The sequence below is a fragment of the Garra rufa genome, chromosome 16, assembly GCF_049309525.1.
Source record: "Garra rufa chromosome 16, GarRuf1.0, whole genome shotgun sequence".
NCBI lineage: Eukaryota > Metazoa > Chordata > Actinopteri > Cypriniformes > Cyprinidae > Garra > Garra rufa.
The window spans coordinates 12,677,112-12,704,917 of record NC_133376.1 but is presented as its reverse complement, the minus strand read 5'-3'; the positions used below and the strand labels follow the sequence as shown (position 1 = coordinate 12,704,917).

Here is a 27,806-nt window from a genome sequence, read left to right as displayed (position 1 = left end):
CCAAGATTTATGCAGTTGGCATTAACACAGACACACTTATAACAAATAACTTAACTGGACAAAAATGTCCATAAGGTTGCACAAGGGTTAAGGTCATGCCACAGCATCTCAATAGGATTCAGGTCAGGACTTTGACTAGGCCACTCCAAAGTCTTCATTTTGTTTTTCTTCAGCCATTCAGAGGTGGATTTGCTGGTGTGTTTTGGATCATTGTCCTGCTGCAGAACCCAAGTTCGCTTCAGCTTGGGGTCACGAACTTATGGCCGGACATTGTCCTTCAGGATTTTTTGTTAGACAGCAGAATTCATGGTTCCATTTATCACAGCAAGTCTTCCAGGTCCAGAAGCAGCAAAACAGCCCCAGACCATCACACTACCACCACCAGATTTTACTGTTTGTATGATGTTCTTTTTCGGAAATTCTGTGTTACTTTTACGCCAGATGTAATAGGACACACACCTTCCAAAATGTTCAACTTTTGTTTTGTCAGTCCACAGAGTATTTTCCCCAAAGTCTTGGGAATCATCAAGATGTTTTCTGGTAAAACTGAGACGAGCCTTTATGTTCTTTTTGCTCAGCAGCGGTTTTCGTCTCTGAACTCTGCCATGCAGGCCGTTTTTGCCCAGTCTCTTTCTTATGGTGGAGTCATGAACACTGACCTTAACTGAGGCAAGAGAGGCCTGCAGTTCTTTAGATGTTGTTGTGGGGTCTTTTGTGACCTCTTGGATGAGTCGTTGCTGCGCTCTTGTCGGCCGGCCACTCCTGGGAAGGTTCACCACTGTTCCATGTTTTCGCCGTTTGTGGATAATGGCTCTCACTTCGCTGGAGTCCCAAAGCTTTAGAAATGGCTTTATAACCTTTTCCAGACTGATAGATCTCAATTACTTCCTTTCTTATTTGTTCCTGAATTTCTTTGGATCTCAACATGATGTGTAGCTTTGAGGATCTTTTGGTCTATTCACTTTGTCACTTAAGTGATTTCTTGATTGTGGTGTGGCAGTAATCAGGCCTGGGTGTTGCTAGAGAAACTGAACTCGGGTGTGAAAACTTTTTCACAAAGGGCAATTTGTGTTTAGATTTTTTTCCCTTCATAAAAAAACCCTTCATTTCAAAACTGCATGTTATGTTTACTTGTGTTATCTCTGATTAATATTTAAATTTGTTTGATGATCTGAAACATTGAAGTGTGACAAACATGCAAAAAATAAATAAATAAATAAATAAAATAAATCAAATGAAAAGGGCCAACACTTTTTCACACCACTGTATATGCAAATCTATGCATATTTAATTTGATAATCTGCATATTTTAACACATCATTTTATAAAAAAAATTGATACAATCTAATTATCTTAATGCACTGTGATTAATCAAACACTGTAATTTTTACCCTTTTCACCTTTTATCTAGAAGGTTGGGCTGTCGTTTTTTGCTTTGGTATGACGACACACGCGCTGAAACGCACACCAGAATCGCTCGCTCACTTCCTCTGTTCTTTATTCCTCTGCCAGAGTGTTTCTGTCTCCTGAGGTTTTTCTCATTCCCTGGTTGTCGTCCTCTTCCTCTTTGGCATTAACTCTCCCTCGCTCTCTTTATATTCGTCTCCAGGGTGGGAGGACGAGAGACAGAGAGAGAGAGAGTGAGAGATTTGGACGGACCGAGAGAAAGAGGGAAAGATTAATATGCGTTGATGGAGGAGAATAGAGAGAGGAAGGATCTACAATTTAAGTGCAGACACACTCACGCTGAACTAGACGTCAATAAACAGACGTTTCGGTTTCATCTGAGTGCGCAGCGCTGTCTCATGCTACAGGTGTGTGGCGACGGACGACAGTTATGGGTATCGTCATGGGAACGTTCTCCCTTCCGAACAAACAGGTGAACTATCGCACAGGTAAGTGCGTTTCTATATGTTTTAGAAATGTTGCTCTTATAATTTTTAAACATTTTTTTTTCTTTTCCTTTTTGGAGAAAATTTGGTTTTTGCACAGGGAAAACTTGCATTGTTAAGCATGTTTCTATGTTGCTAGAATGTTCTGGGTGGCTGCTAGGTGGTTGTTTATTGTCTGCAGTGAAAAACGTTGCGATCTTCTGATCCGTAGATATGACTCAGGCTTCTCTTTCAATGTGGGATTTTTTTTTTCTCCATATTTTTTTATGGTTCAGCAGATGAAAATGGTATGCTTGATCACTTAGAATGAATGTCTGAACAATTTGCACTTAGAAATTAATAGTAAATTTCACATTTAATTAAAAGGAAACAGCAAGTAACTCATTGAAATAGATTTTAAAGAAAAAAGACTGTACTTTAGTACTCTAGTACTTTTTTTTTAGTGTTTTAGAGATTTGAGATCACTAAGGATGAGAACTAGTAATAGTAATGCTTGACTAGGCAAACTGCATTAATAAGCATTTGTCGTATGCTGTTTGATTGTCACTGCTTCAATGATATGCTCTAAAATATTAAGTTTTCTTACTACATTAAGTGCATTAACCTTTATAAACAAGTGAGCGAGGAATGCTTTTATGTGTTTGGTTAGTAGGAGTTTGTTTGTGTTTCTTTATTGAAAACACTGGCACAGCCTTTCGTTTGTGTGTGAGTGCTGTTCACTCATAGATCTCTCTGTCTTGCAATTGCTTTTTCTCAATGTTCCCGGACGAGACGTTGTGTAAATACACAATGAGCTGGCGGTCTATAAAAGGTTATGGAATTCACTCTAGCATTAAATCAGCTTCTCTGTGTGTGGCTTTATGAAAATCTGAAAATATATAAGGCTTATATGACAGCTGGATTAACGGTCAGGCCAGTGGGGTTCACAGTGGTACGGCAGTTGTTGAAAGGGGAAAAACTATTTATTTATTACTCTCTATCATTTATTGTATATATTAAGGGTTAGTTCACCCAATTATGAAAATTCTGTCATTAATTACTCACCCTTATGTCATTCCAGACCCATAGGAACCAGTGTTAATTTTGCCAGCAAATTTTGATTTGGTTTTAGTTATAGTCTTCTGACTTTAGTCATATGAATTGTTTTTAGTTTTAGTCTAGTTTTAGTCAACTAAGGCCTGGTTTCATAGACTAAAATTTTAGGCCATAGTTCAATGAGGACATTTAAGTAATTTTTATAAACATGCCTTAGAAAAACATTACCGGTGTGCATCTTGAGTCAAAACAAAGGCACTGATATATTATAAGATCAGTCAGTGCAAGTTTCTTTCAGTTGAAACAGTTCAGATTTACATTTTAATCTAGGACTAGGCTTAAGCCTTGTCTGTGAAACTGGGGGTAAATATCATAACATTTTAGTTGACTAAATCTACAGTAGTAGTTACAGTTTAGTTTAGTTACAGTGTAATGCATTTATTAAACATTTCTCTAAAATGACTCAATATGTAGGTTTAAAGTTGTATCATGATTTAACTGCTTTAACTGCTGTGATAATCAACATGCCTTTATATTAAAATTAAATGAAAACCATTCATTAAGAAACAAGAACATGGCTAATTATGCATTCTTTATAACAACTTGTTACCACATTCTTCATTCTTTCAAGCAGACTAATTAAATAAATAAGTTTAGATTAATCGTTATTAGGGCTACTAAAGTGACTCAAGAGCAGTGAGTGATTTTCTGGCTTTCTTTTGTTGCTTGATTAACATCAATGCCACAGACAATAGCAACTATATTATGCTGTTGTCCCTTTAAAAACTAACGCACGGATGCAATGCACTGATACACGTCTGATAGTCTCTTAATTGTTTATGTTCACCTAAGATATAACCGATTGTGTTTACGTGAATACTCATCAAAACTCTGAGTCATAGTCTAACAACCAATCGGATGACGGGAGTGACGTCACAGGCGCAGTGACATCAGCGACCAGGAAGTATAAAGCACGTGCGTTTGAAGCCAGCGGCAGCTTTTGTCATTCAGCGAGAGCGCTCTATGTCTATTGTCTGTCTGCATACTGCTGTTTTTCTGTGCCAGTTTGCACAACTTTATTTTGAGCAGTATGCCTTCAAAAGGGGGAAAGAGATCTTTTAAAAGAGAAAGAGCGGTTGAGCAGCCACATAGAAAGTGTGTCCCTCCCTGCCAAAGATTCATTGTTGGCGGGGATACACACGATCTATGTGTGGTCTGCTTGGGAGCGGAGCATGCTAGGTCAGCCCTTGAGGGGGCTGGCTGCCCGCAGTGCGAGCGTCTGCCACTGCGGGTGCTCCGCTCCCGGAAAGACCTCTTCGAGGAGGGGGCTTTTCACTAGCATTCCTCGAGGGTCTGGCCCTGTTTCCGCAGGCGGAGCGGCAGCTGGACTCGTGGGGATCGCAGCTTGATCTTCTAGAGCAGGGGTTTTCAAACCTGTCCTGGAGCCTCCCCTGCCCTGCACATTTTGCTTGTCTCTCTCATCTAATACACCTGATTCAAATCATCAGCTCATTAGTAGAGACTGCAAGACCTGAATTGGGTGTGCCTAATAAGGGAGACATACAAAATGTGCAGGGCAGGGGAGGCTCCAGGACAGGTTTGAAAACCCCTGTTCTAGAGGGAGTTGAGACGGGTGAACCCCTATCTCTCTCCTCACCTAGTGGATTGATTGACCTCCTTTTGGATGAGGAAGCCCGCGCTGCGGTTCCTTCCCTCCAAGAGGAGGAGTCAACGCTTCATCTGTCTTCCTCCGAGGCGGTTGACGTTGAGAGCGTTGCTGAACCCCAACCGCCCCCCCCCCCCGTTCGCCCCATTAACCAAGGAGCTGGTAGAGGTGCTGACAAATGCGGTGGCCATACTCAACATCAGTTGGCCAGCCGCCCAGCCAAATGAACCGCAAGGAAGTAGGCTCGATGAACGCTTCCTGCGGGCGAAGTCAGCACCTCCCAAACGGAGCCTTCCTTTTTTCCCAGATCTCCATAAAGAGATCGCGAGATCATGGGAAAAACCGTACTCTTCACGCCTTTTCTCCCCCTCCTCTGATTACTACGGTAATGTGGGGGGGGGTGGAGGAGTACGGTTATAAGGCGATGCCCCAGGTCGAGCAGACACTAGCGAGCTATCTGTCTCCCGGCCTGGCATCGTCTTTGAAGGCTCCGTCCTTGCCCACCAAGCCGTTAAAAGTTACATCTGGCTTAATGGGCAAGGCGTACACGGCGGCAGGTCAGGCTGGTGCATGTCTCCACACCATGTCTGTTCTCCAGGCATACCAGGCCGACCTGCTAAAGGAGTTTAGCGACGGTGAGGAGGTCAGCGTCACATAGATGCGCTGCACAGCAGATCTAGCTCTCCGCGCCACCAAGGAGACCGCTCGCGCCATCGGGCAGTCTATGGCAGCCCTGGTGGCCGCGGAGAGGCATCTCTGGCTGACCCTGTCCGACATGAAAGAGAAGGACAGGGTCATGCTCCTGGACGCCCCCCTGCATCCTACCGGCCTCTTCGGTGACTCTGTTGACACAGTTGTCAACAGGCACCAGGAGGCCCACTAGCAGGCGGCGGCATTCCAGAGGTACCTTCCTCGCCGCGTTTACTCCTCTGGGGCTGCTGGACGGGAGCAGCCCCAGCCGTGTACGAGCTCCTCATACCGGGAGGCGCAAAAGAGGAGTGTTGCTACCCGTACCCCTCCGGCAAGACCTAGAGGGCGGGCTCAGCAACACTCTAAGCCGGGGGCCTCCAAGACGAGGCCGGACCTGAGAGTCGTCCTCCAGTCAAAGAGGGCCTCGGCTAAACGGCCCTGACGGTTGTGGCTCAGGGCCAATGAGGGCAGCCCCTCTCGGGGAGTTAGGTGCCTCACCGCCATTTACGGTGACCACGCCTCCTCGGGGCCCTCAGGAGATTCGTCAGCTAACCCTGCCAGTGTTACAGGGCACGGCAATCTCCCGCGAACACCATTCTCTGGTCTTTCTGCCCGGAAACGTAGCAGAACTAGAGAGTTCGCTACCCCCACGGGGGTCCGCAGAGCGTTTAATTCAGGTGCATCCTGCCAGTTCGCTGTTACAGGTCACCGAATCAGCTCCTCAAATAAATCCAGAAACCAGTCTCGAGAGGCTGGTTCCCTTAGTAGAATTTCTGGTAGCGTGGAAAATACTGCCAAATGTTTCTACGTGGGTCCTGCGCACTGTAGAGAAAGGTTATTGCATTCAATTCGGCGCCAAGCCACCACCTTTCAGCGGGGTATTTCCAACCCTTGTGAACCCCGAGCAGGGTCTGGTAATGGAACAGGAAGTGAAAACTCTTCTGAAGAAGGAGGCCATCGAGGTGGTCCCTCCTCAAGACAGAGAATCCGGGTTCTACAGCCGGTACTTCATCGTTCCCAAGAAGGATGGGGGGCTGCGGCCCATTCTAGATCTCAGACAGCTAAACCTTTCAGTCAGAAAGCTGAAGTTCAAAATGTTGACTGTCAGACATGTCGTGTCTCAAATCAGGTCCGAGGACTGGTTTGTCACGATAGATCTAAAAGACGCATATTTTCACGTCTCCATCCTTCCTCAACACAGGAAGTTTCTCAGGTTCACTTTCAGGGGCAAAGTTTACCAATACAGAGTTCTTCCGTTCGGCCTAGCGCTCTCACCCCGAACTTTCACGAAGTGTGTGGATGCTGCTCTGGCTCCTCTGCGACTCCAGGGCATCCGCATACTCAACTATATAGATGACTGGCTGATCCTAGCCAGCTCAGAACAGTTAGCGGTCCAACATCGAGATGTTGTTCTTGCTCACATGAAAAAGCTGGGGTTGAGGCTCAACGCCAAGAAAAGTGTGCTTTCTCCATTACAGAGAACCACTTATCTAGGTGTAGTTTGGGATTCGACCACGATGCAGGCACGAATGTCACCTGCTCGGATCGAGTCGATCCTTACTGCAATAAATGCGGTCAAGCTAGGCTTGTTACTCACTGTCAAACAGTTTCAAGTACTGTTAGGTCTTATGGCAGCCGCATCTAACGTGATACCTTTTGGTCTGCTGCACATGAGGCCGCTACAGTGGTGGCTCAGAACCAGAGGGTTTTCCCCGAGAGGAAACCCATTCCGCAAGATCAAGGTCACGCGGCGTTGCCTACGTGCCTTAGACATGTGGAAGAAGCCCTGGTTCCTATCTCAAGGCCCAGTGCTGGTAGCTCCTTGCCGCCGCGTCACGCTAGCGACAGATGCATCCCTCACCGGGTGGGGAGCGGTCATGAGTGGCCGCTCAGCCCACGGCCTATGGAACGATCACCATCTCTCCTGGCACATAAACTGCCTAGAGATGCTGGCTGTATTCCAGGCCCTGAAGCATTTCCTTCCAGACCTGAGAAACTGTCACGTGTTGGTCCGTACAGACAACACTGCGGTAGTCTATTATATAAACCACCAGGGGGGTCTGTGTTCACGCCCCTTATACAAACTGGCGTACCAGATCCTCCTGTGGTCTCAAGGAAAGCTTCTCTCGTTGAGAGCAGTCCATATTCCCGGACGTCTCAATGTGGGAGCAGACGTCCTGTTGAGGCAGGGGCCGAGGCCCGAGGAATGGATGCTTCACCCAGAAGTAGTGAAGCAGATTTGGAGAGTGTTTGGTCAGGCTCAAGTGGACCTCTTTGCGACTCAGGAGACATCGCAATGTTCCCTCTGGTACTCTCTAGTTCCTCCAGCTCCTCTTGGACTGGATGCCATGGTACGCTTTCCCCCCGATCGTTCTGCTCCCGGGAGTTCTGGAAAGAGTACGCCGGTACGGTGTACGGCTGTTACTAGTAGCCCCGTACTGGCCGGCCCGAGTCTGGTTCTCGGACATAATCGCCCTCCTCGACGGCTCTCCATGGGAGATTCCCGTCAGGAGGGACCTCCTCTCCCAGGCTGGGGGCGCAATTTGCCACCCCCACCCAGAGATGTAGAAGTTATGGGTGTGGCCCCTGAGGGGGCACAACTCATAGAAGCCGGTCTCCCAACCGAGGTTGTCGAGACCATTCTTCAATCCAGAGCTCCCTCTACGAGGAAACTTTATGGCCTTAAATGGAACCTGTTTGCTTCATGGTGTCATGAACGCTGATTAGACCCAGTTCACTGCCCGGTCGGTACAGTGCTGGAGTTCCTGCAAACTCGTCTTTCCGCAGGGTTAGCTCACTCCACCCTAAAGGTGTACGTGGTGGCTATATCGGCTTACCACGCCCCTCATGGTGGCCTTTCAGTGGGCAGAGATCCCCTGGTCTCACGTTTCCTCCGCGGTGCACTCAGGCTGAGGCCTCGTGTGAAACCGAGAGTCCCCACGTGGGACTTAGCTGTGGTGTTAGAAGCTCTATGTAAGCCTCCTTTCGAGCCCTTAGAAGAGGTCTCTGATCGCATGCTTACTTTAAAGACAGCGCTGCTGCTTGCTCTTACCTCTCTTAAGATAGTTGGGGACCTGCAGGCCCTTTCGGTGGCCCCTTCATACATTGACTTTGCGCCTGGGTTGGCCAAAGCATTTCTCTACCCAAGAGCTGGGTATGTTCCTAAGGTCCCGTCTTCAACACCACAGCCGATCACGCTCCAAGCATTTTATCCTCCTCCATTCGTGGAGCATGACCATCGGAAGTACAACCTAATGTGTCCAGTAAGAGCACTAGACACACGTCCACAGAGCTGCCATGTGGTGTAAATCAGAGCAACTCTTTGTTTGTTACGGCCCCCCTAAGAGGGGGTGCCCGGCTTCAAAGCCCACTATCAGTAAATGGATCGTGGATGCCTGAGTCCTCTGGTCTTCCATCTCCGTTGGGAGTCAAGGCTCACTCTACTCGAGGCTTATCTGCCTCTAAAGCTCTGATGGCAGGTGTCCCTATCCAGGACATCTGCAGTGCGGCGGGTTGGTCCTCACCTTTAACGTTCGTCAGGTTTTACGAACTTGACCTCAGAGCCACTCCTGGCTCGTTTATCCTCTCGCCCTAGCAATAAGGCTAGGCCCAGAGTTAAAAAATAAGGTGCATTCCTTCTATCAAGGAAAGCATGTTTTACCCCTTTCGGTCTGGCAATTTCCCCAGACAAAGGTGTATTACTTGTGTCCTGGCCCCCAAAAACTACCAGGCACTCCTTATCCCTCAGTGTTCGGGCTGTGTCCTGACTGAGGTGGACTGTTTCTCTCAGAACTAGAGAATGTTTTACTCCTCCTGGTCTGGCAGTTCCCCAGACAGGAGATGCATTCCTACCCTCTTGGCCTGGCAGTCTCCCAGGCAAGTGGTGTGTTACTTCTCCTCGTGTGCCTGAGGGCCGAGGTACATATTTATCCCTCTTGTCTGGTGGTTGTCACAGACAGAGATGTATTGTTACTCGCGTCCTGGCAATTTCCCCAGGCGGAGCCATTCCAGTGTCCTGGCAAGTTCACCAGGCACTACTTGTGTCCCTCTTGTTCTGGCCGTTCCCAGACAAAGGACTACTACTCTCTCCTCGTGTGCCTGAGGGCCGAGGCATATTTATCTCCCTCTTGTCTGGTGGTTGTCACAGACAGAGACGTATTGTTACTCGCGTCCTGGCAATTTCCCCAGGCGGAGCCATTCCAGTGTCCTGGCAAGTTCACCAGGCACTACTTGTGTCCCTCTTGTTCTGGCTGTCCCCAGACAAAGGACTACTACTCTCTCCTCGTGTGCCTGAGGGCCGAGGCATATTTATCTCCCTCTTGTCTGGTGGTTGTCACAGACAGAGATGTATTGTTACTCACGTCCTGGCAATTTCCCCAGGCGGAGCCATTCCAGTGTCCTGGCAAGTTCACCAGGCACTACTTGTGTCCCTCTTGTTCTGGGTGCGCCCAGACAAAGGACTACTACTTTCTCCTCGTGCGCCTGAGGGCCGAGGTTCACATATATACCCCTCTTGTCTGGTGGTTGTCACAGACAGAGATGTATTACCACTCACGTCCTGGCAATTTCCCCAGGCGGAGCCATTCCAGTGTCCTGGCAAGTTCACCAGGCACTACTTGTGTCCCTCTTGTTCTGGGTGCGCCCAGACAAAGGACTACTACTTTCTCCTCATGCGCCTGAGGGCCGAGGTTCATATATATATCCCTCTTGTCTGGTGGGTGTCACAGACAGAGATGTATTACCACTCACGTCCTGGCAATTTCCCCAGGCGAGATTTGTTCCTGTGTTCTGGCAAGGTTCACCAGACACAACTCTTTCCACCCTTGTCCTAGTAGACACTAGGCAGGGATTTGGAATTATAGGGGCGTGGATATCTCGTTCCCCAAAGCGTTGAATGACGCAGCTCGAGTTCCCGGAAGGGAACGTCTCAGGTTACGTATGTAACCCTGGTTCCCTGAGGGAACGAGATGCTGCGTCATGGACCATAATTCCCGCATCCCTGCGGCGCTCGCTTCATTCCTATGAGCTGCCGCCGGCTTCAAACGCACGTGCTTTATACTTCCTGGTCGCTGACGTCACCGCGCCTGTGACGTCACTCCCGTCATCCGATTGGTTGTTAGACTATGACTCAGAGTGCGGCTCACCAATGGCAATCCCCAAAGTGTTGAATGACGCAGCGTCTCGTTCCCTCAGGGAACCAGGTCAGGGAACCTGAGACGTTTTTGTCATTGAAAAAGAGTTTTCGTTTCGTTATCGTCTCGTTTTCATCTGTGAAAAAAACGTTATTTTTCGTAAAAAAACGAAAATTATTGGTCAGCGAAATTAACGCTGTTCAAAACACAAATTAGGATATTATTTGATGAAATCCGAGAGCTTTCTGACCCTGCATAGCAATGCAACTTACATGTCCAAGGCACAGAAAGTTAGTAAGGACATTGTTAAAATAGTCCATGTGACATCAGTGGTTCTACCTTAATTTAATGAAGCTGTGAGAATACTTTTTGTGTGCAAACAAAACAAAAATAATGACTTTATTCAACAATTTCTTCTCTTCTGTGCCATTCTGGCTGATCGATTCCGAAATTTTTGGAATCAAGTCCGATTCCTGGTTTTAGATTTGATGGGATTCAATTCCAAGAATCAGTTCTGCACTGTTGTTTTTGATTCCTATTTTTTTTAGATTGGAGGAACTTAATTTCACCACAACTGCAGGATATAAAGATCGTAAAGTAGCCTTATCGATTTTAAATTGTAATTTGGTTTGCATTCCCCATGAAATTAGTCATAGCAGTGGACAAGCATTATTGCATGAATAAAACATAGACGTGAAGTGTCTAAAACACATGTGCACAGTTCAGCTGAATGATGTTTAATTTAATCATATGCTTTGTACAAAATTAACAAACTGTACACTGAAACAAAATAACCAGAACATTAACAACGACATTGAAATAAGAGCTGCTGGTTTATCTGTCAATCAGATGCGCTCTCAGCGTTTTCTTTCAGAATTATCAGTGGCTAATGGAAAGGTAAAGAAGTAGCATTTTATTTAAGATGTAAATAAGATCAAGATCCTCCATCACGTTATTATCTATTCTGTTGTGCAGCACTCAAAATTGTGGACATCGTACACCATTTCCACTGTAAAATAACCTCTGAATCATTTTGTGAACCGGTTCATTAAAATGATCTATCTGAAAGAACCTTTTAATGGGAACGAATCAGACTTTAAATCATTATTAGCAAGCAAGAGGCAAATTAATGAGTGCTACTCAAATGGAAGACTGCTTCCTCACACTTAGACGAGCTCAGTAACGACTGGTTTTTATTCAGTTTATTTTCTAGAGCTGACTTTCAGCAATGTTTGATGACGAAGCAGCCGAGATAAGCAGCCTTCGTAGGATGCAGCCTTCCCAGTGGCGGAGCCAGGATGTTTTCATAGGGGTGGCCAGGAAGGGACCAGCAACCAGTTTGGGGTGGCACACTAATCTTCATTATTTCAATATAAAAATGTGTTTGACTATAAAGTACTGCACTCTTTTAGTGACTAAAACAAAACTGAATACAATTAATTTTCACTTAATTGTAATTGAGATATATATTTTTTTAATTAGATAAATACTGAGTGGATTTGACTATTTTTCCCAACATCAAGGAATCGATTCTTTTTTAAATCAATTCCCAGCCCTTGTGTCAGTCAAGCATCGTGGTACTCTTGTGAACGAGCGTCGAAGACTGACACAGAAGAGAAGAAATTGTTAAATAAAGTTGTTATTTTTGTTTTCTTTGTGCATATAAAGTATTCTCGTAGCTTCATAACATTATGGTTGAACCACTGATGTTACATGGACTATTTTATCAATGTCCTTACTACTTTTCTGTGTCTTGAACGTCTCAGTTGCGTTGCTGTTTATGCAAGGTCAGAAAACTCTGGATTTCATAAAAAATATCTTTATTTGTGTTCTGAAGATGAACGGTTTTGTAACGGCATGAGGGTGAGTGATGTAACCCCATACAAATGCAAAAGAGCTTGAACACACAGTAAATGGATCTAAAAGCCAAGGGTAAAGAAATCATTGTAGAAAGGTTAAATCTAATGTCTGTGTTGAAACCTTATTTTGTTCTGATGTAATAGTTTATAGTCTGCTGCACTCACAATCAGAGTTTGGGATTGAAAACCGTAATTGCCAGTTGTGACCTTTTAAATCGTCTTGTACATACACTACAAATGCTGGGTAAAAACAACCCAAGTTTTATTTGTCAACCCATTGCTGGGTGAATATTGGACAGAACACATGCTGGGTTATTTTGACCCAGCTGGTTGGGTTAAATGTTCGGTCAAATATTGTTTTATCCTAACAAACCATTCATCAATGGAATGGTTATTTATTCAGTATATGGTGTATGAAGTTTGAAAAATTGACCCTTATGACTGGTTTTGTGGTCCATGGTCACATATTACAAATAACCCAATAAAATGACAATTAAAACAGGCTGAACCCAGCATTTGGGTTAAAAAAAAAACCCAGCATTTTTAGAGTGTACAAAAGCAGACTAAAACGGATTGAATGATGGCTGTGTAAACAGTTGATAACTGAAGTCAGTCCTCATCTCTAACTTAGTATGTAACCATAGCAAGAGATTTCTAAAGAGAATGTTACTGTCAATTTCTTCTGTAAAACTTTTTGCACTGATGCTACAGTGATGTAAATGGTTGCCAGGGTGTTGCTACAGTGTTTTGGGTGGTCAAAAGTGCCCTCATTCTTTGACCATATCGCATGAATATGTCCTGAACGTTTGAGCATATTATGAAATGTATATAATGTGATTTGTTGTTCACCGTTAACTAGTGGCGAGTAAGAGCCGCGTCCTGGGTCTCATTAGCATTCAGATCACTAGCTGCTGTGCTTTTGTACTGGTATCCAGACATGCAGAGGTCTGTGCTGTGGGATTACAGGTGTCCTCTACTAATAACTAATGGCTAAATTAGCTTTCATGAATAAATAAATTCTAGATTACTATCTGTCTGTGTAAGTCATACTAATGAAGCACTTTTGGCCCAGGGCTCCATGGGAGATTGGCTCCGTTTGTTCACATTCCTTTAAATGAAGTGGAAGTATTTTACTGAGCTGCTGTGTGTGTGTGTGTGTGTGTGTGTGTGTGTGTGTGTGTGTGTGTGTGTGTGTGTGTGTGTGTGTGTGTGTGTGTGTGTGTGTGTGTGAGAGGTAGAGTGTTAGGGTTAGTAGGGTACTGCTTCTTATCTTCAATTCACACAGACAAAGCCACTGTATTTGCTTCTATAATTAAACCACAAAGGAATATAATATTCCCTAATATTTCATTTTCTAGAATAACAAGAATGTAATACTTGCCAGTATCACTTTTTTGCAAAGTGATGAATTTCTGTCCATAACAGCAATAGAAAATTTTGTTAAATATTTCAGTGAAGGCATGTTGAATGTATATTGTCCAACCTGATCTCATGGCGAAAACGTACCTGTGGGAATGTTTTCGCAAGATGCAAAATACATACCGCCATGTATGTTTTGTGACATAATTATGTGAAATGTCCACTGAATGGCACTAAAATAGTGTTTGTTTTTTTCCCTTGGATGAACAGATGAATGTTAATATGGTACGTTTATGTCCTTGGTTTTGTACCTGTCACCACCAAGTGTGCCGCATGAGTCCCTAAATGTGAAGATCGCCCCCCGATGGCTGGCTGCAGTATAGGTCATAAACCCCACCCTCTCCTTGTAATCTAATGGGATGTCAGTCAAATAATCGAATTACACTTCAAATGTTTTTTTTCCAAAGATGGTTTCCATCCTGTGAGGTAGTTCTTATAATGCTGATTCATGTTCAAGTTTTTCTAATAAGTTTGCTTTTAGGTAGTTATTTGATACTATAAAAACAGGGTGTGGTGTCACGATTGTGATCTTGCGATTGGGTCTGCGGGAGTTTGGGCGGGACTTTGATACCGCGGTACTGCCTCACAACACTACTGCGCAGACTCTGGCTCCAAACGAATCTCTACTGCGCAGACCTTGGCTCCAAACGAATCTCTACTGCGCAGACTCTGGCTCCAAATGAATCTCTACTGCGCATAATCTGGCTCTAAAGGAATCTCTACTGCACAGGCTCTGACTCCAAACTAATCTCTACTGTGCAGGCTCTGGCTCTAAAGGAATCACTACTGTGCAGGCTCTGGCTCCAAACGAATCTCTACTGTGCAGAGTCTAGCTCCAAATGAATCTCTACTGTGCAGACTCTGGCTCCAAACGAATCTCTACTGTGCAGACTCTGGCTCTAAACAAATCTCTACTGTGCAGACTCTGGCTCTAAACAAATCTCTACTGTGCAGACTCTGGCTCTAAACAAATATCTACTGGGCAGACTCTGGCTCTAAAGGAATCTCTACTGTGCAGACTCTGACTCCAAACGAATCTCTACTGCGCAGACTCTGACTCCAAATGAATCTCTACTGTGCAGACTCTGGCTCCAATCGAATCTCTACTGCGCAGACACTGGCTCCAAACGAATCTCTACTACGCAGACTCTGACTCCAAATGAATCTCTACTGCGCAGACTCTGGCTCCAAACGAATCTCTACTACGCAGACTCTGACTCCAAATGAATCTCTACTGCGCAGACTCTGGCTCCAAACGAATCTCTACTGCGCAGACCCTGGCTCTAAAGAAATCTCTACTACGCAGACTCTGACTCCAAATGAATCTCTACTGCGCAGACTCTGGCTCCAAACGAATCTCTACTACGCAGACTCTGACTCCAAACGAATCTCTACTGTGCAGACTCTGCCTCTAAAGGAATCTCTACTGTGCAGACTCTAACTCCAAACTAATCTCTACTGTGCAGACTCTGGCTCTAAAGGAATCTCACATGTGCAGACTCTGGCTCCAAACGAATCTCTACTGCGCAGACCCTGGCTCCAAATGAATCTCTACTGCGCAGACTCTGGCTCCAAACGAATCTCTACTGCGCAGACTCTGGCTCCAAACGAATCTCTACTGCGCAGACTCTGGCTCCAAACGAATCTCTACTGTGCAGACTCTGGCTCCAAACGAATCTCTACTGCGCAGACTCTGGTTCCAAACTAATATCTACTGCGCAGACCCTGGCTCCAAACGAATCTCCAAATGAATCTCTACTGCGCAGACTCTGGCTCCAAACAAACCTGTACTGTGCAGACTCTGGCTCCAAACGAATCTCCAAATGAATCTCTACTGCGCAGACCCTGGCTCCAAACGAATCTCCAAATGAATCTCTACTGCGCAGATCCTGGCTCCAAACGAATCTCCAAATGAATCTCTACTGCGCAGACTCTGGCTCCAAACGAATCTCTACTGCACAGATTATGGCTCCAAACAAATCTCTACTGCGCAGACTCTGGCGCTAAATGAATCTCTACTGCGCAGACTCTGGCTCCAAACAAATCTCTACTGCGCAGACTCTGGCTCTAAACAAATCTCTACTGCGCAGACTCTGGCTCCAAACAAATCTCTACTGCGCAGACCCTGGCTCCAAACGAATCTCTACTGTGCAGACTCTGGCTCTAAAGAAATCTCTACTGCGCAGGCTCTGACTCCAAACGAATCTCTACTGTGCAGACTCTGCCTCTAAAGGAATCTCTACTGTGCAGACTCTGGCTCCAAACTAATCTCTACTGTGCAGACTCTGACTCCAAACTAATCTCTACTGTGCAGACTCTGGCTCCAAACTAATCTCTACTGTGCAGACTCTGGCTCCAAACATACCTCTACTGCGCAGACCCTGGCTCCAAACGAATCTCTACTGTGCAGACTCTGGCTCCAAACGAATCTCTACTGTGCAGACTCTGGCTCCAAACGAATCTCTACTGTGCAGACTCTGGTTCCAAACTAATATCTACTGCGCAGACCCTGGCTCCAAACGAATCTCCAAATGAATCTCTACTGCGCAGACTCTGGCTCCAAACGAACCTGTACTGTGCAGACTCTGGCTCCAAACGAATCTCTACTGCGCAGATTCTGGCTCCAAACAAATCTCTACTGCGCAGACCCTGGCTCCAAACGAATCTCCAAATGAATCTCTACTGCGCAGACCCTGGCTCCAAACGAATCTCCAAATGAATCTCTACTGCGCAGACTCTGGCTCCAAACGAATCACTACTGTGCAGACTCTGCCTCCAAACGAATCTCTACTGCACAGATTATGGCTCCAAACAAATCTCTACTGCGCAGACCCTGGCTCCAAACGAATCTCCAAATGAATCTCTACTGCGCAGACTCTGGCTCCAAACGAACCTGTACTGCGCAGACTCTGGCTCCAAACGAATCTCTATTGTGCAGACTCTGGCTCCAAACATATCTCTACTGCACAGACCCTGGCTCCAAACGAATCTCTACTGTGCAGACTCTGGTTCCAAACTAATATCTACTGCGCAGACCCTGGCTCCAAACGAATCTCCAAATGAATCTCTACTGCGCAGACTCTGGCTCCAAACGAACCTGTACTGTGCAGACTCTGGCTCCAAACGAATCTCTACTGCGCAGATTCTGGCTCCAAACAAATCTCTACTGGGCAGACTCCGGCTCTAAACGAATCTCTACTGTGCAGACTCTGGCTCCAAACGAATCTCTACTGTGCAGACTCTGGTTCCAAACGAATCTCCAAATGAATCTCTACTGCGCAGACCCTGGCTCCAAACGAATCTCCAAATGAATCTCTACTGCGCAGACCCTGGCTCCAAACGAATCTCCAAATGAATCTCTACTGCGCAGACTCTGGCTCCAAACGAATCACTACTGTGCAGACTCTGGCTCCAAACGAATCTCTACTGCACAGATTATGGCTCCAAACAAATCTCTACTGCGCAGACTCTGGCTCTAAACGAATCTCTACTGCGCAGACTCTGGCTCCAAACAAATCTCTACTGCGCAAACTCTGGCTCTAAACGAATCTCTACTGCGCAGACTCTGGCTCCAAACAAATCTCTACTGCGCAGACCCTGGCTCCAAATTAATCTCTACTGCGCAGACTCTGGCTCCAAACGAATCTCTACTGTGCAGACTCTGGCTCCAAACGAATCTCTACTGCGCAGACTCTGGCTCCAAACGAATCTCTACTGTGCAGACTCTGGTTCCAAACGAATCTCTACTGCGCAGACCCTGGCTCCAAACGAATCTCTACTGTGCAGACTCTGGTTCCAAACGAATCTCTACTGCGCAGACCCTGGCTCCAAACGAATCTCCAAATGAATCTCTACTGCGCAGACTCTGGCTTCAAACGAATCACTACTGTGTACACTCTGACTCCAAACGAATCTCTACTGCGCAGCCTCTGGCTCCAAATTATGTAATTTCCCCCAAAATGGCAGCAGCCATATTGAGATGCTTTGGCTTCACTTTTCTATAGTGGACTGAAGCGTATACGCGCCGTCCATCTTTTTTTACAGTCTATGGTCACCACAGTTCTGACTTGAAATGTCCATTGAGTGGTGCTTATAGCTCTAATGCTCTGTGACGTTTTAAAATAACATTCCATCTGCACTAAACCTAAACCTACTCGATTTTATAAACAAAGGCAGATTTGACAAAAACGCAATTGCAAAAATGCCATTCTAGCATGTTTTTCGATCTCTCATCTTCCTCTTAGCTCTTTCATTGTGAGTCATGTTTTTCACAGGATTCGTACCCAGGGATTCTGCATCCTAAGTGTAATTCTATGCTGGCTGAGCTACCGATCAAGCTTGTTATGTCCGGAAAACAAACATATGGAGCTGTAATCATAATCAAACTGCAGTAATATGTACTAATTGTTATGTATTTTATTTTGTGTCTGGCGACAAAGTTCCTACAGGTATGTTTGTGTCATGAGGTCAGGTACACATTGTCATAAACAAAAATGCAAGCATGTAACAAGTGGTAAAGTATTTTAGAAAGTTAAATTCAAACAGATAAAAAAAGAAAAACTTTAGAGAATAAATAATTTATTTCTTTTGTCTGAATAATATATGTAAGGAATAATTGACAAAGGGCCATTCTGTCATTAATTACTCACCCATTAATTACTCACCCTCAAGGGGCAGCCATGTCCAAATGGTGAGGGAGTCGGGCTTGTAACCCGAAGGTTGCCGGTTAGATTCCCACACCAGCAGGAATTGAAGGTGGGGATTGTGAATGAACAGCACTCTTTCCACCTTCAATACCATGACTGAAGTGCCCTTGAGCAAGGCACTGAACCCCCAATTGCTCCCTGGGCGCTGGTGCAATGGCTGCCCACTGATTCTGTATGTGTTCACAGTGTGTGTGTGTGTGTGTGTGTGTGTGTGTGTGTTTGTTCACTTCTCACTGCTGTGTGTGTGCACTTGGACGGGTTAAATGCAGAGCACCAATTTAGAGTATGGGTCACCATACTTAACAATATGTCATGTCTTTCCAAACCTGTAAGAATTTATCCAACAATTTCTTCTCTTTGCGTCAAAGACTGAAACAGAAGAGAAGAAATTATTAAATTAATTCATTATTCTTGTTTTCTTTGGGCACAAAAATCATTATCGAAGCTTCATAACATTAAGGTTGAACCACTGATGTCACATTGAATATTTTAATGATGTCCTTACTACCTTTCTGGCCTTGAACATGTCAGTTGTGTTGCATGGTTAGAAAGCTCTCAGATTTAATCAAAAATATCTTAATTTGAGTTCTGAAGATGAACAAAGGTCTGGGTTGTAATGACATGAGGGTGTGTAATTATTGACAGAATTTTAATTTTTGGCTGAAATATGCCTTTAATTTTTGGAATATGATTACATAATCCAGATTACATGTAATCACTTACTAGCCAGGACTGTCTGTGGTGGTGTGGATGTAACATCACAACGTCAATGGTTAAAAATGGCTGTAGTGGACAGGCATCAGATATTAACACTGTAGCACAGGATTTTTGTCCTGACTTTTTAATATTTTCTCTGGATTTTCACTCTCACTGGACGTGAACACCTGCTTTGAAAGCCTTATCTCAATGCATCAGCAGATCGGTGCCTAAAATGGATTCCCTGAGACCAAAATGAACTCTTGCCAAATTCTAAATGAAAGTTAAAATGAGTTTTGGCAAGTAAAACAACAGTTGGCTGAGAACTTTATTAGAAACTGCAGCATTATGGTTTCAGCCGAATTATAAAAAAGATTGTTTGACCTTCGCTAATGTGAGCATTTAGAATTAAACCACCTACTAAAGAAAACATCTGCTGTGAATCACACATTTTTTCCCTCGTTTGGCAGAACATATGTGGAATTGCTCATATAGAGCCAACAAAATTAAAGCACAAGGATTGCAAACACAAGGTGTTCATGGTTTTTGTAATAGATGTAGTTTTAAAGATATACAGTATGCAAGGACCATATAACCTGTGCTGTTTTTCTCTAATATTTATAGACACTAATATAACATTTATGGAATCACATTTTTCCTAAAGTAGTTATATAGGTTTTATGCAGTTGTTTTGATTGGAGAAACAAGATACTGTGCTATTTTCAACACTATTTGTTATTCTGACATTGTTCTTTAAAAGAAGTGTCAGCTTGTATGCAAAATGACTTACATTTTGTTTTTAAACACTGAAAATATGTACAATATAGCAATTTACTCATGGAGTCACATTGAAATCCCCATAACTCGATAAAATTTTTTTTATTTCACAATTCTGACACAATTATTCTTTTTCTCAGAACTGTGAGATATTAACTCGCAATTGCGAGTTATAAAGTCACAATTGTGAGATATAAACTTTCTGAGAATTTTGTGATTTAAAATCGCAATTGCAAGTTATATAGAAAAAAAGTCAGAATTGTGAGAAAAAAAGTAAAAATTGCGAGATAAAAACTAATTTGACTTTTTTCCTTGCAAATATGAGTTTGTGTTTTGCAACTCTGACTTTCTCAGAACTAAGATATAAATGAAGTCAGAATTGCATGATATAAACTCGCTGTTGCGAGTTATAGTCAGTATTGCGAGATATAAACTCACAAATCTGACTTTTTTTCTCAGAATTGCAAGATATAAACTTGCAATTGCGTGTTATAAAGTCAGAATTGTGATATAAACTCACAATTCTGAGAAAACAAATTGTGCGTTTATGTCTTTCTCTGAATTGTGACTTTATTTCTCAAAATTGTGAGTTTGTCTTGCAATACTGACTTTATAACTCACAAATTGCAAGTTTATATCTTGCAATTCTGAGAAAAGAAGTCAGAATTGTGAAATGTAAACTCGCAATTGCTAAAGAAAAATCAGAATCATGAGTTTATTTCTTAGAATTGCGACTATTTCTCAGAATTGTGAGCTTGTTTCATTATTCTGATATTAGAACTCGCAACTGTGAATTTATATCAGAGAAAAGTCTGAGAAAAAAAGTCAAATTTGTGTGTTTATATGTAATATGTACTAGCATTATTCTTTTCATATTTTAGATTATTGCAGCACCTGTCAGAGTATCACCCCAGTCACCTACACAGGACACACCCTCTGAAGAACCACCCACTCGTTCCGGATCACCTGACTTCTGATCTCACTCACCTGACTTCACTTACCACACCCTATATATAACCAGTCCGCTCATTCACTCATCGTCTGGTCTACAGATCGCACTCCCCGGTTCTGCTGGTTCTCCTCGATCCCTGTGGACTCTGATTCTCCCATCTGTTTCCATGGACATTGCTACCTGTGCACAAGGACTGTTCAGATAAGATTACCCTTCGTTACAACCAACCATATTGCTGTTTGCTACTTACCTGCTGTTCAAATAAACTTACCACTTTTATATTATACTTACCTTCGTCTCCATATTCGTCAGTGTGTGACAGAAGACCAGACCTACAAAAATGAACACTGAAGAAACCACTGCTCCGAACCCCTTCACCGAACTCACCAATGCATTCAAGGCGGCTCTCACACCATCACCGCCGCCATCTGCCTCAGGAAGTCCCATGGCCTTACCTACCACGTTCGCTGGAGAAGCGGCTGAGTGCAGCAGTTTCCTGCTACAGGTTGAATTATACATCAGGATGCAACCACAACAGTTTACCACAGAGGATTCCAAGGTAGCATTTCTGATGTCTCTATTATCCGGTAAAGCTTTACAATGGGCGAAAGCCATATGGAACGCCGACAACCCCATTATTCATTCGTTTAATCAATTTACCAGTCATTTCTCTGAAGTATTCAGCACACACCACCAGTGTACTCACCGTTTCTGATCAACTGTTCCGGTTACAACAAGGATCTTCTTCGGTGCAGGAATACACACTCCACTTCCGCACGCTGGCGGCGGCTAGTGGCTGGAATGAGATCGCGCTGCTGGGTGCCTACAGGCAAGGTCTCCACCCAGACATTCGTGCTGCTATGGCGCTGTATGATGATTCCATCGGCTTGGAGACCTTCCTACAACGGACTACTCGGGTATCCCAGTGACTAGCCGCCTGCCAGCCCCCACAAACCGCTCCTCAGCCCGCTACGGTGGCAGCTTGCTCTCCAGTACCAGAACCAATGATAATCGATTCAACAAGGCTTTCTCGGATGGAACGTCAACACCGCCTCACTTCCAGACTCTGTTTATATTGTGGCAAACCTGGTCATTTACTCCGCAACTGCCCAGTCAGACCCCCACGTCCTGTGGTGAGTACCATCCAAGCTGATATCGAAACCGCCCAACTTACTTTGATTCCAGTAACAATTCATACTGCAGAACGTACTTTATGTTTTTCTGCTCTGATTGACTCAGGCGCCTCGGGAAATTTCATCTCCCAAGACTGTCTAGATCGCCTGCAGTTACCTCGCCAACATCACCATCCTGAATATGCTGTAAGGACTATTCAGGGAAAACCACTGGGACGTGGGCGGATTCGTTACTCTTCACCGGTTATCACCCTTCAAATTGGTCTGTTTCACCAGGAAAGGATTAAACTTCTGGTACTGGAGAATTCCACCGTCGATATCATTCTCGGACGTCCAACTGTCCAAATTCAACTGAAGCATTGTTTTAAGAACTGTATGTCATCTGAACTACCATCTACCTCTGTCCCTAGCATCAACCAGAATTGAGAGTCCTGACATCACTATATCGATCGAAATCCCAGCGGAGTACATTGATTTCGAGGATGTATTCAGTAAGCAAGCTGCCACCCACCTTCCTCCACATCGGCCATGGGACTGCGCTATCGATCTGCTACCTGGGGCTCAACTACCCAAGGGACGGGTATATCCACTGTCCAACCTGGAGCGCCAGGCGATGGAGGAGTACATCCAGGAGGCTCTCGCACAGGGATTCATTCGACCATCTACCTCACCAGCCGCTTCCAGCTTCTTCTTCGTGGGTAAGAAGGATGGAGGTCTCCGTCCCTGTATTGATTACTGTCAGCTGAACTCTCAAATAATTCAACAGCCTTACCCACTTCCACTCGTCCCTGCCACCCTCGTGGAACTCCGTGGAGCTCGCATCTTCTCCAAGCTGGACCTGCGGAGTGCTTACAACCTCGTTCGTATTCGTGAGGGAGACGAGTGGAAGACGGCCTTTATAACACCCAATGGCCACTATGAATATCTCGTTATGCCCTACGGTTTGTCCATCAGTCCCTCAGACTTCCAAACGTTTATGAACGAGGTGTTCCGGGAATTTTTACATCAATTTGTTGTTGTCTATATTGATGATATTTTGATTTATTCCCGGAACCAGGCCGAACATCGCCATCACGTCCGTCAGGTCCTCCAAGTCCTACGTCAAAACCACCTATTCCTGAAGCTGGAGAAGTGTGAGTTCCACAAGACGGAGGTGCAGTTCCTGGGCTATAACATCAGCCCTGAGGGTGTGCAGATGGATCAGAACAAAGTTCTCGCTATCCAGAACTGGCCTCAACCCAGCACAATCAAAGAACTGCAGAAGTTTCTGGGATTTACCAACTTATACCGCGATTCATCAAGGATTACAGTTCCATCACCGCACCACTGACCTCCCTCCTTCGAGGCCAACCCAAACATCTCGGCTGGAATACCTCTGCCCACGAAGCATTCCAACAACTGAAGAAGATCTTCAGCACTGCTCCTCTCCTACGTCATCCGGATCCTGATCTTCCCTTCGTAGTTGAGGTTGATGCATCTACTATTGGTGTCGGAGCGGTGCTGTCGCAAGTGGCTGGTGACTCCACTTTCCTCCATCCCTGTGCCTACTTTTCCAAAAAACTGTCCCCGGCGGAGCAGAATTATCACGTAGGCAACCGGGAGCTCTTAGCCATCAAGCTCGCCTTGGAGGAGTGGCGTCATTGGCTGGAAGGGGCTAAACATCCATTTCTGATCATCACCGACCACAAGAACCTTCAATACCTCCGAGAAGCCAAACGTCTCAATCCGAGACAAGCCAGATGGGCTCTGTTCTTCACCCGGTTCCAGTTCAAGATTACCTACCGTCCCGGATCTAAGAACATACCAGCTGATGCGCTATCCCGTCAATTCTCCAGTGACTCCTCCACCGAACCAGAGCCCATCATACCACCCAAACTGATTGTTAGCCCCATCCAGTGGGATATTGACACCTGGATCCAAGAGGCCACCCTCCAAGAGCCTGCTCCGCCAGAGTGTCCGGAGGGAAAGATCTACGTCCCTAGCACCCAACGTCAACACCTTTTGGACACTGTCCATCAATCTCCGGGCTCTGGACACCCAGGTAGCAGAAGGACCCTCTCGCTTCTCCAACCTCGATACTGGTGGTCCAGTATGACCCGAGATGTCAACAGGTATGTCCAAAGCTGCTCAGTCTGTGCCACTACTAACACTCCTCGTCATCTGCCTACAGGAAAACTGGTACCACTCCCCGTTCCACAGCGGCCCTGGTCCCACCTCGGGGTTGACTTCGTGACGGATCTCCCAAATTCAGAGGGCAACACCTGCGTGCTAGTCATTGTGGACAGATTCTCCAAGGCCTGCAAACTACTACCTTTGCCAGGCCTCCCCACGGCCATGGAGACCGCTGAACTCCTCTTCCAGCAAGTCTTCCATCACTTTGGTCTCCCCGAGGAGATAGTGTCGGACCGGGGGCCGCAATTCATTTCACATGTCTGGAAAGCCTTTTTCAAATCACTCGGAATCTCTGTTAATCTCTCCTCAGGGTACCACCCGCAAACCAACGGCCAGACTGAGAGGAAGATCCAGGAGCTTGGACGCTACCTCCGGGCATACTGTTCTGAGGACCAACACAGCTGGAGCAGGTTCCTCCCGTGGGCCAAGTACGCACAGAACTCCCTGCACCAGGACACTACCGGCTTAACACCTTTCCAATGCGTACTCGGTTTTCAGCCTCCGCTGTTTCCCTGGACTGAGGAACCCACAAACGTTCCAGCTGTCGACTACTGGTTTCGAGAGAGCGAGAGAGTGTGGGATTCAGCTCACCGTCACATCCAAGGAGCCATCAGACGACACAAGGACTTTGCTGATGCTCGTAGGAGAGCGACTCCATCGTACCAACCTGGAGATAAAGTCTGGCTCTCCACGAAGGACATCCGGCTACCTTGTCGTAAGCTGAGTCCCCGCTACATTTGTCCATTCAAGATCCTGAGGCAGATCAACGAAGTGACATATCAGCTTCAGCTCCCACCCAGGTACAGAATTCATCCCACTTTTCACGTGTCCCTTCTAAAACCCTTTTTCCCCTCTGCCACAGAGTCCACCAGAGCTGAAGCTGAACCTCCTCCTCCGGAGATCCTGGATCAACCATCTGTCTACTCTGTGCATGAGATCCTGGATTCCCGACGTCGAGGTGGACACCTGGAATATCTGATCGACTGGGAGGGGTATGGACCGGAAGAACGATCATGGGTGGCCAGAGACGATGTCCTAGATCCCCAACTCCTATCTGACTTTCATCGGAGCCACCCGGATTGTCCTGCCCCTCGTGGTCGTGGTCGCCCTCGACGTCGGGGTAGGGAGTCGGGAGCCGCCCCTGGAGGAGGGGGTAATGTCAGAGTATCACCCCAGTCACCTACACAGGACACACCCTCTGAAGAACCACCCACTCGTTCCGGATCACCTGACTTCTGATCTCACTCACCTGACTTCACTTACCACACCCTATATATACCCAGTCCGCTCATTCACTCATCGTCTGGTCTACAGATCGCACTCCCCGGTTCTGCTGGTTCTCCTCGATCCCTATGGACTCTGATTCTCCCATCTGTTTCCACGGACATTGCTACTTGTGCACAAGGACTGTTCAGATAAGATTACCCTTCGTTACAACCAACCATATTGCTGTTTGCTACTTACCTGCTGTTCAAATAAACTTACCACTTTTATATTATACTTACCTCCGTCTTCGTCAGTGTGTGACAGCACCTTTCTTCCCTGTCTGTTTTGAGCACTCTGTTTCAATGAAACCCTCTTTCTGAAATACGAAATGTGCTCTGATTGGTTAGCTGAGCACATTTTTTTTTTTAAAGAGGTCCTTTTATGCTTTTTCACTTTTTGAATTTTAGCCAGTGTGTGGTGTTTGTTTGGGCATAAAAAAAAATCTACAGAGTTACAAAAAAGTTAAATTCTAAATTGTGAAAAATCTTTAGAGCAGCTAGCATGCCGCTGTTGTGTCATTCAGTCATCATGGATCCCCAAAACAGGTACATGTAGACCAAATATTGTAGAGTTGTTTAATGATGAACTGTAATTTTTCAAACAAGTTATGTGGACACGCCCCCTGACTGTCATTGGCCAGCCAAACATGTAGCCCCACCCCTCTCTCACGTCATTGGTTAATTGAGTATTGCACAGTTGTTTTGATCAAGCCACAGTTTTTACTCTGATTTTTGCGAATCAGTTTACGAACTCCTACGTTGTAATCTGTAGATTCAATTTGGAGAGTATTTTAATATCTTTTAAAAACCTCATGGTGTGGAAAACAACCAGTGTTTCTGTTCTAGATGTTTCTGTCCAGAGAGAGTGCCTGAAAAGCATAGACTGGGGGTGTGTTTATTACACGGCTGTTTTATGGGCTGTTGAACAAACAGGTTGTGGGCAGATTAAATGTCTTTGAATTCTTTCAGTGTCTCTCTCTCCTTCTCAGTCTTCCAGCTGTATGAGTTTAAATGGCCCTGAAACGGCAGACATTACAGATGATTCATTCATTACATAAAGACATGCGGCTCTTCACTGAGACCTCCACAGAGAGAGGGAGGAAAATCAGGTCAGGTTACCAAGAAAAAATGAAAGGCAGTGAATGAAAACAGTGGGTGATGAGACAGAGACGGAGCTACACATCCGCTTTCTTTGTCATGCTTTTCTGCATTTTCATTTCTCTGCCTCGCAACAATACAAATGTCACCTCGTACCACATTAATATTAGAGCTTATGGACATTTAAAGCTGTAAATCAGCTTCAAAACACAAAAGTACTGTAGTAATATGTCATTTTGATATGTGCACTGAAATAAATAGGTGTAGGATTTACTTTACTAGCCATTTCTATGGAAACTGTTTCAAAGTTCACAAATAACTTCAAAGAATTGACAAACAACATATTGAAGTGGAAAGACTAAAATGGTATTTTATACTATATGGCCATAAAATGGCCATTTAGCAATCATATTATATTACATTATTGATAATAATAATGAGAAATAAAAAGAAAAAGAAAATAAGAACAATTATTTTATTTAATTTTACATGTTATATGTATTATTACTATTATTACATTATTATTATCAATAATAATGATGACAAAAATAAGAATAATTTTGTGAATTTACATGTAATATGTATTATTATTGTTGTCATTATTATTATTTTTGATAATAGTTATAATACATTTGAAATGTAATATAATAATAATAATAAATAAAAACACATTTTATTATTAAAATTACATTTAAATAATAAAATAATTATTCTTATTTTATGTTTTGTATTTATTTTATTATAATATTTATTATTTTATTATAAATATTATTATTATTATTATTATTAGTATTATTAATAATGATGATGAATAAAAATTAAGAAAATAAGAATAAATCTTTTTAGTTTAATTGTAATATTTTATTATTAAAAATAATAGTAATAATACATAATGATTATTCTTACTTTTTATATTTTGTATTTATTTGTTTTATGATTATTACTATCGATAGTAATAATAATGATGGTAGTGAATAAAAATGTAAGACAATAAGAATAATCCTGTTAAAGTTAAGTGTAACATTAATTTTATTAGAAATAATAATAATTACGATTATTATTATTTTTAATAATAATTACTATTTTATTATCAGTAGTCAGTCTAAAAGTCTAAAATTAATTTTATTAATAATAATTATGAGTAGTAATTATGATGATGGTGAATATAAATGTAAGAAAATAAAAATGTATTTTCATCTTAAATCTAAAATTCATTTTATTAATAATAATTAGTAGTAGTAGTAGTAATAATGATGATAATGATGAATAAAAAGTGTAATATTTTATGATTACTATTACTACTACTACTATTAA

General features: G+C 44.1%; 1 protein-coding gene across 1 annotated transcript in view; it reads left to right on the top strand.

The window, feature by feature from the left end:
* The first annotated feature begins 1,596 nt into the window (after positions 1 to 1,596).
* The window catches only part of LOC141288068 (A-type potassium channel modulatory protein KCNIP1-like), a 64,963-nt gene continuing 38,753 nt past the window's right edge, over positions 1,597 to 27,806 (top strand). Inside the window, exon 1 of the mRNA XM_073820185.1 lies at positions 1,597 to 1,895. Coding sequence (XP_073676286.1) covers positions 1,838 to 1,895 — 58 coding nt within the window. The 5' untranslated portion in view covers positions 1,597 to 1,837. The remainder of the gene's footprint in view (positions 1,896 to 27,806) is intronic.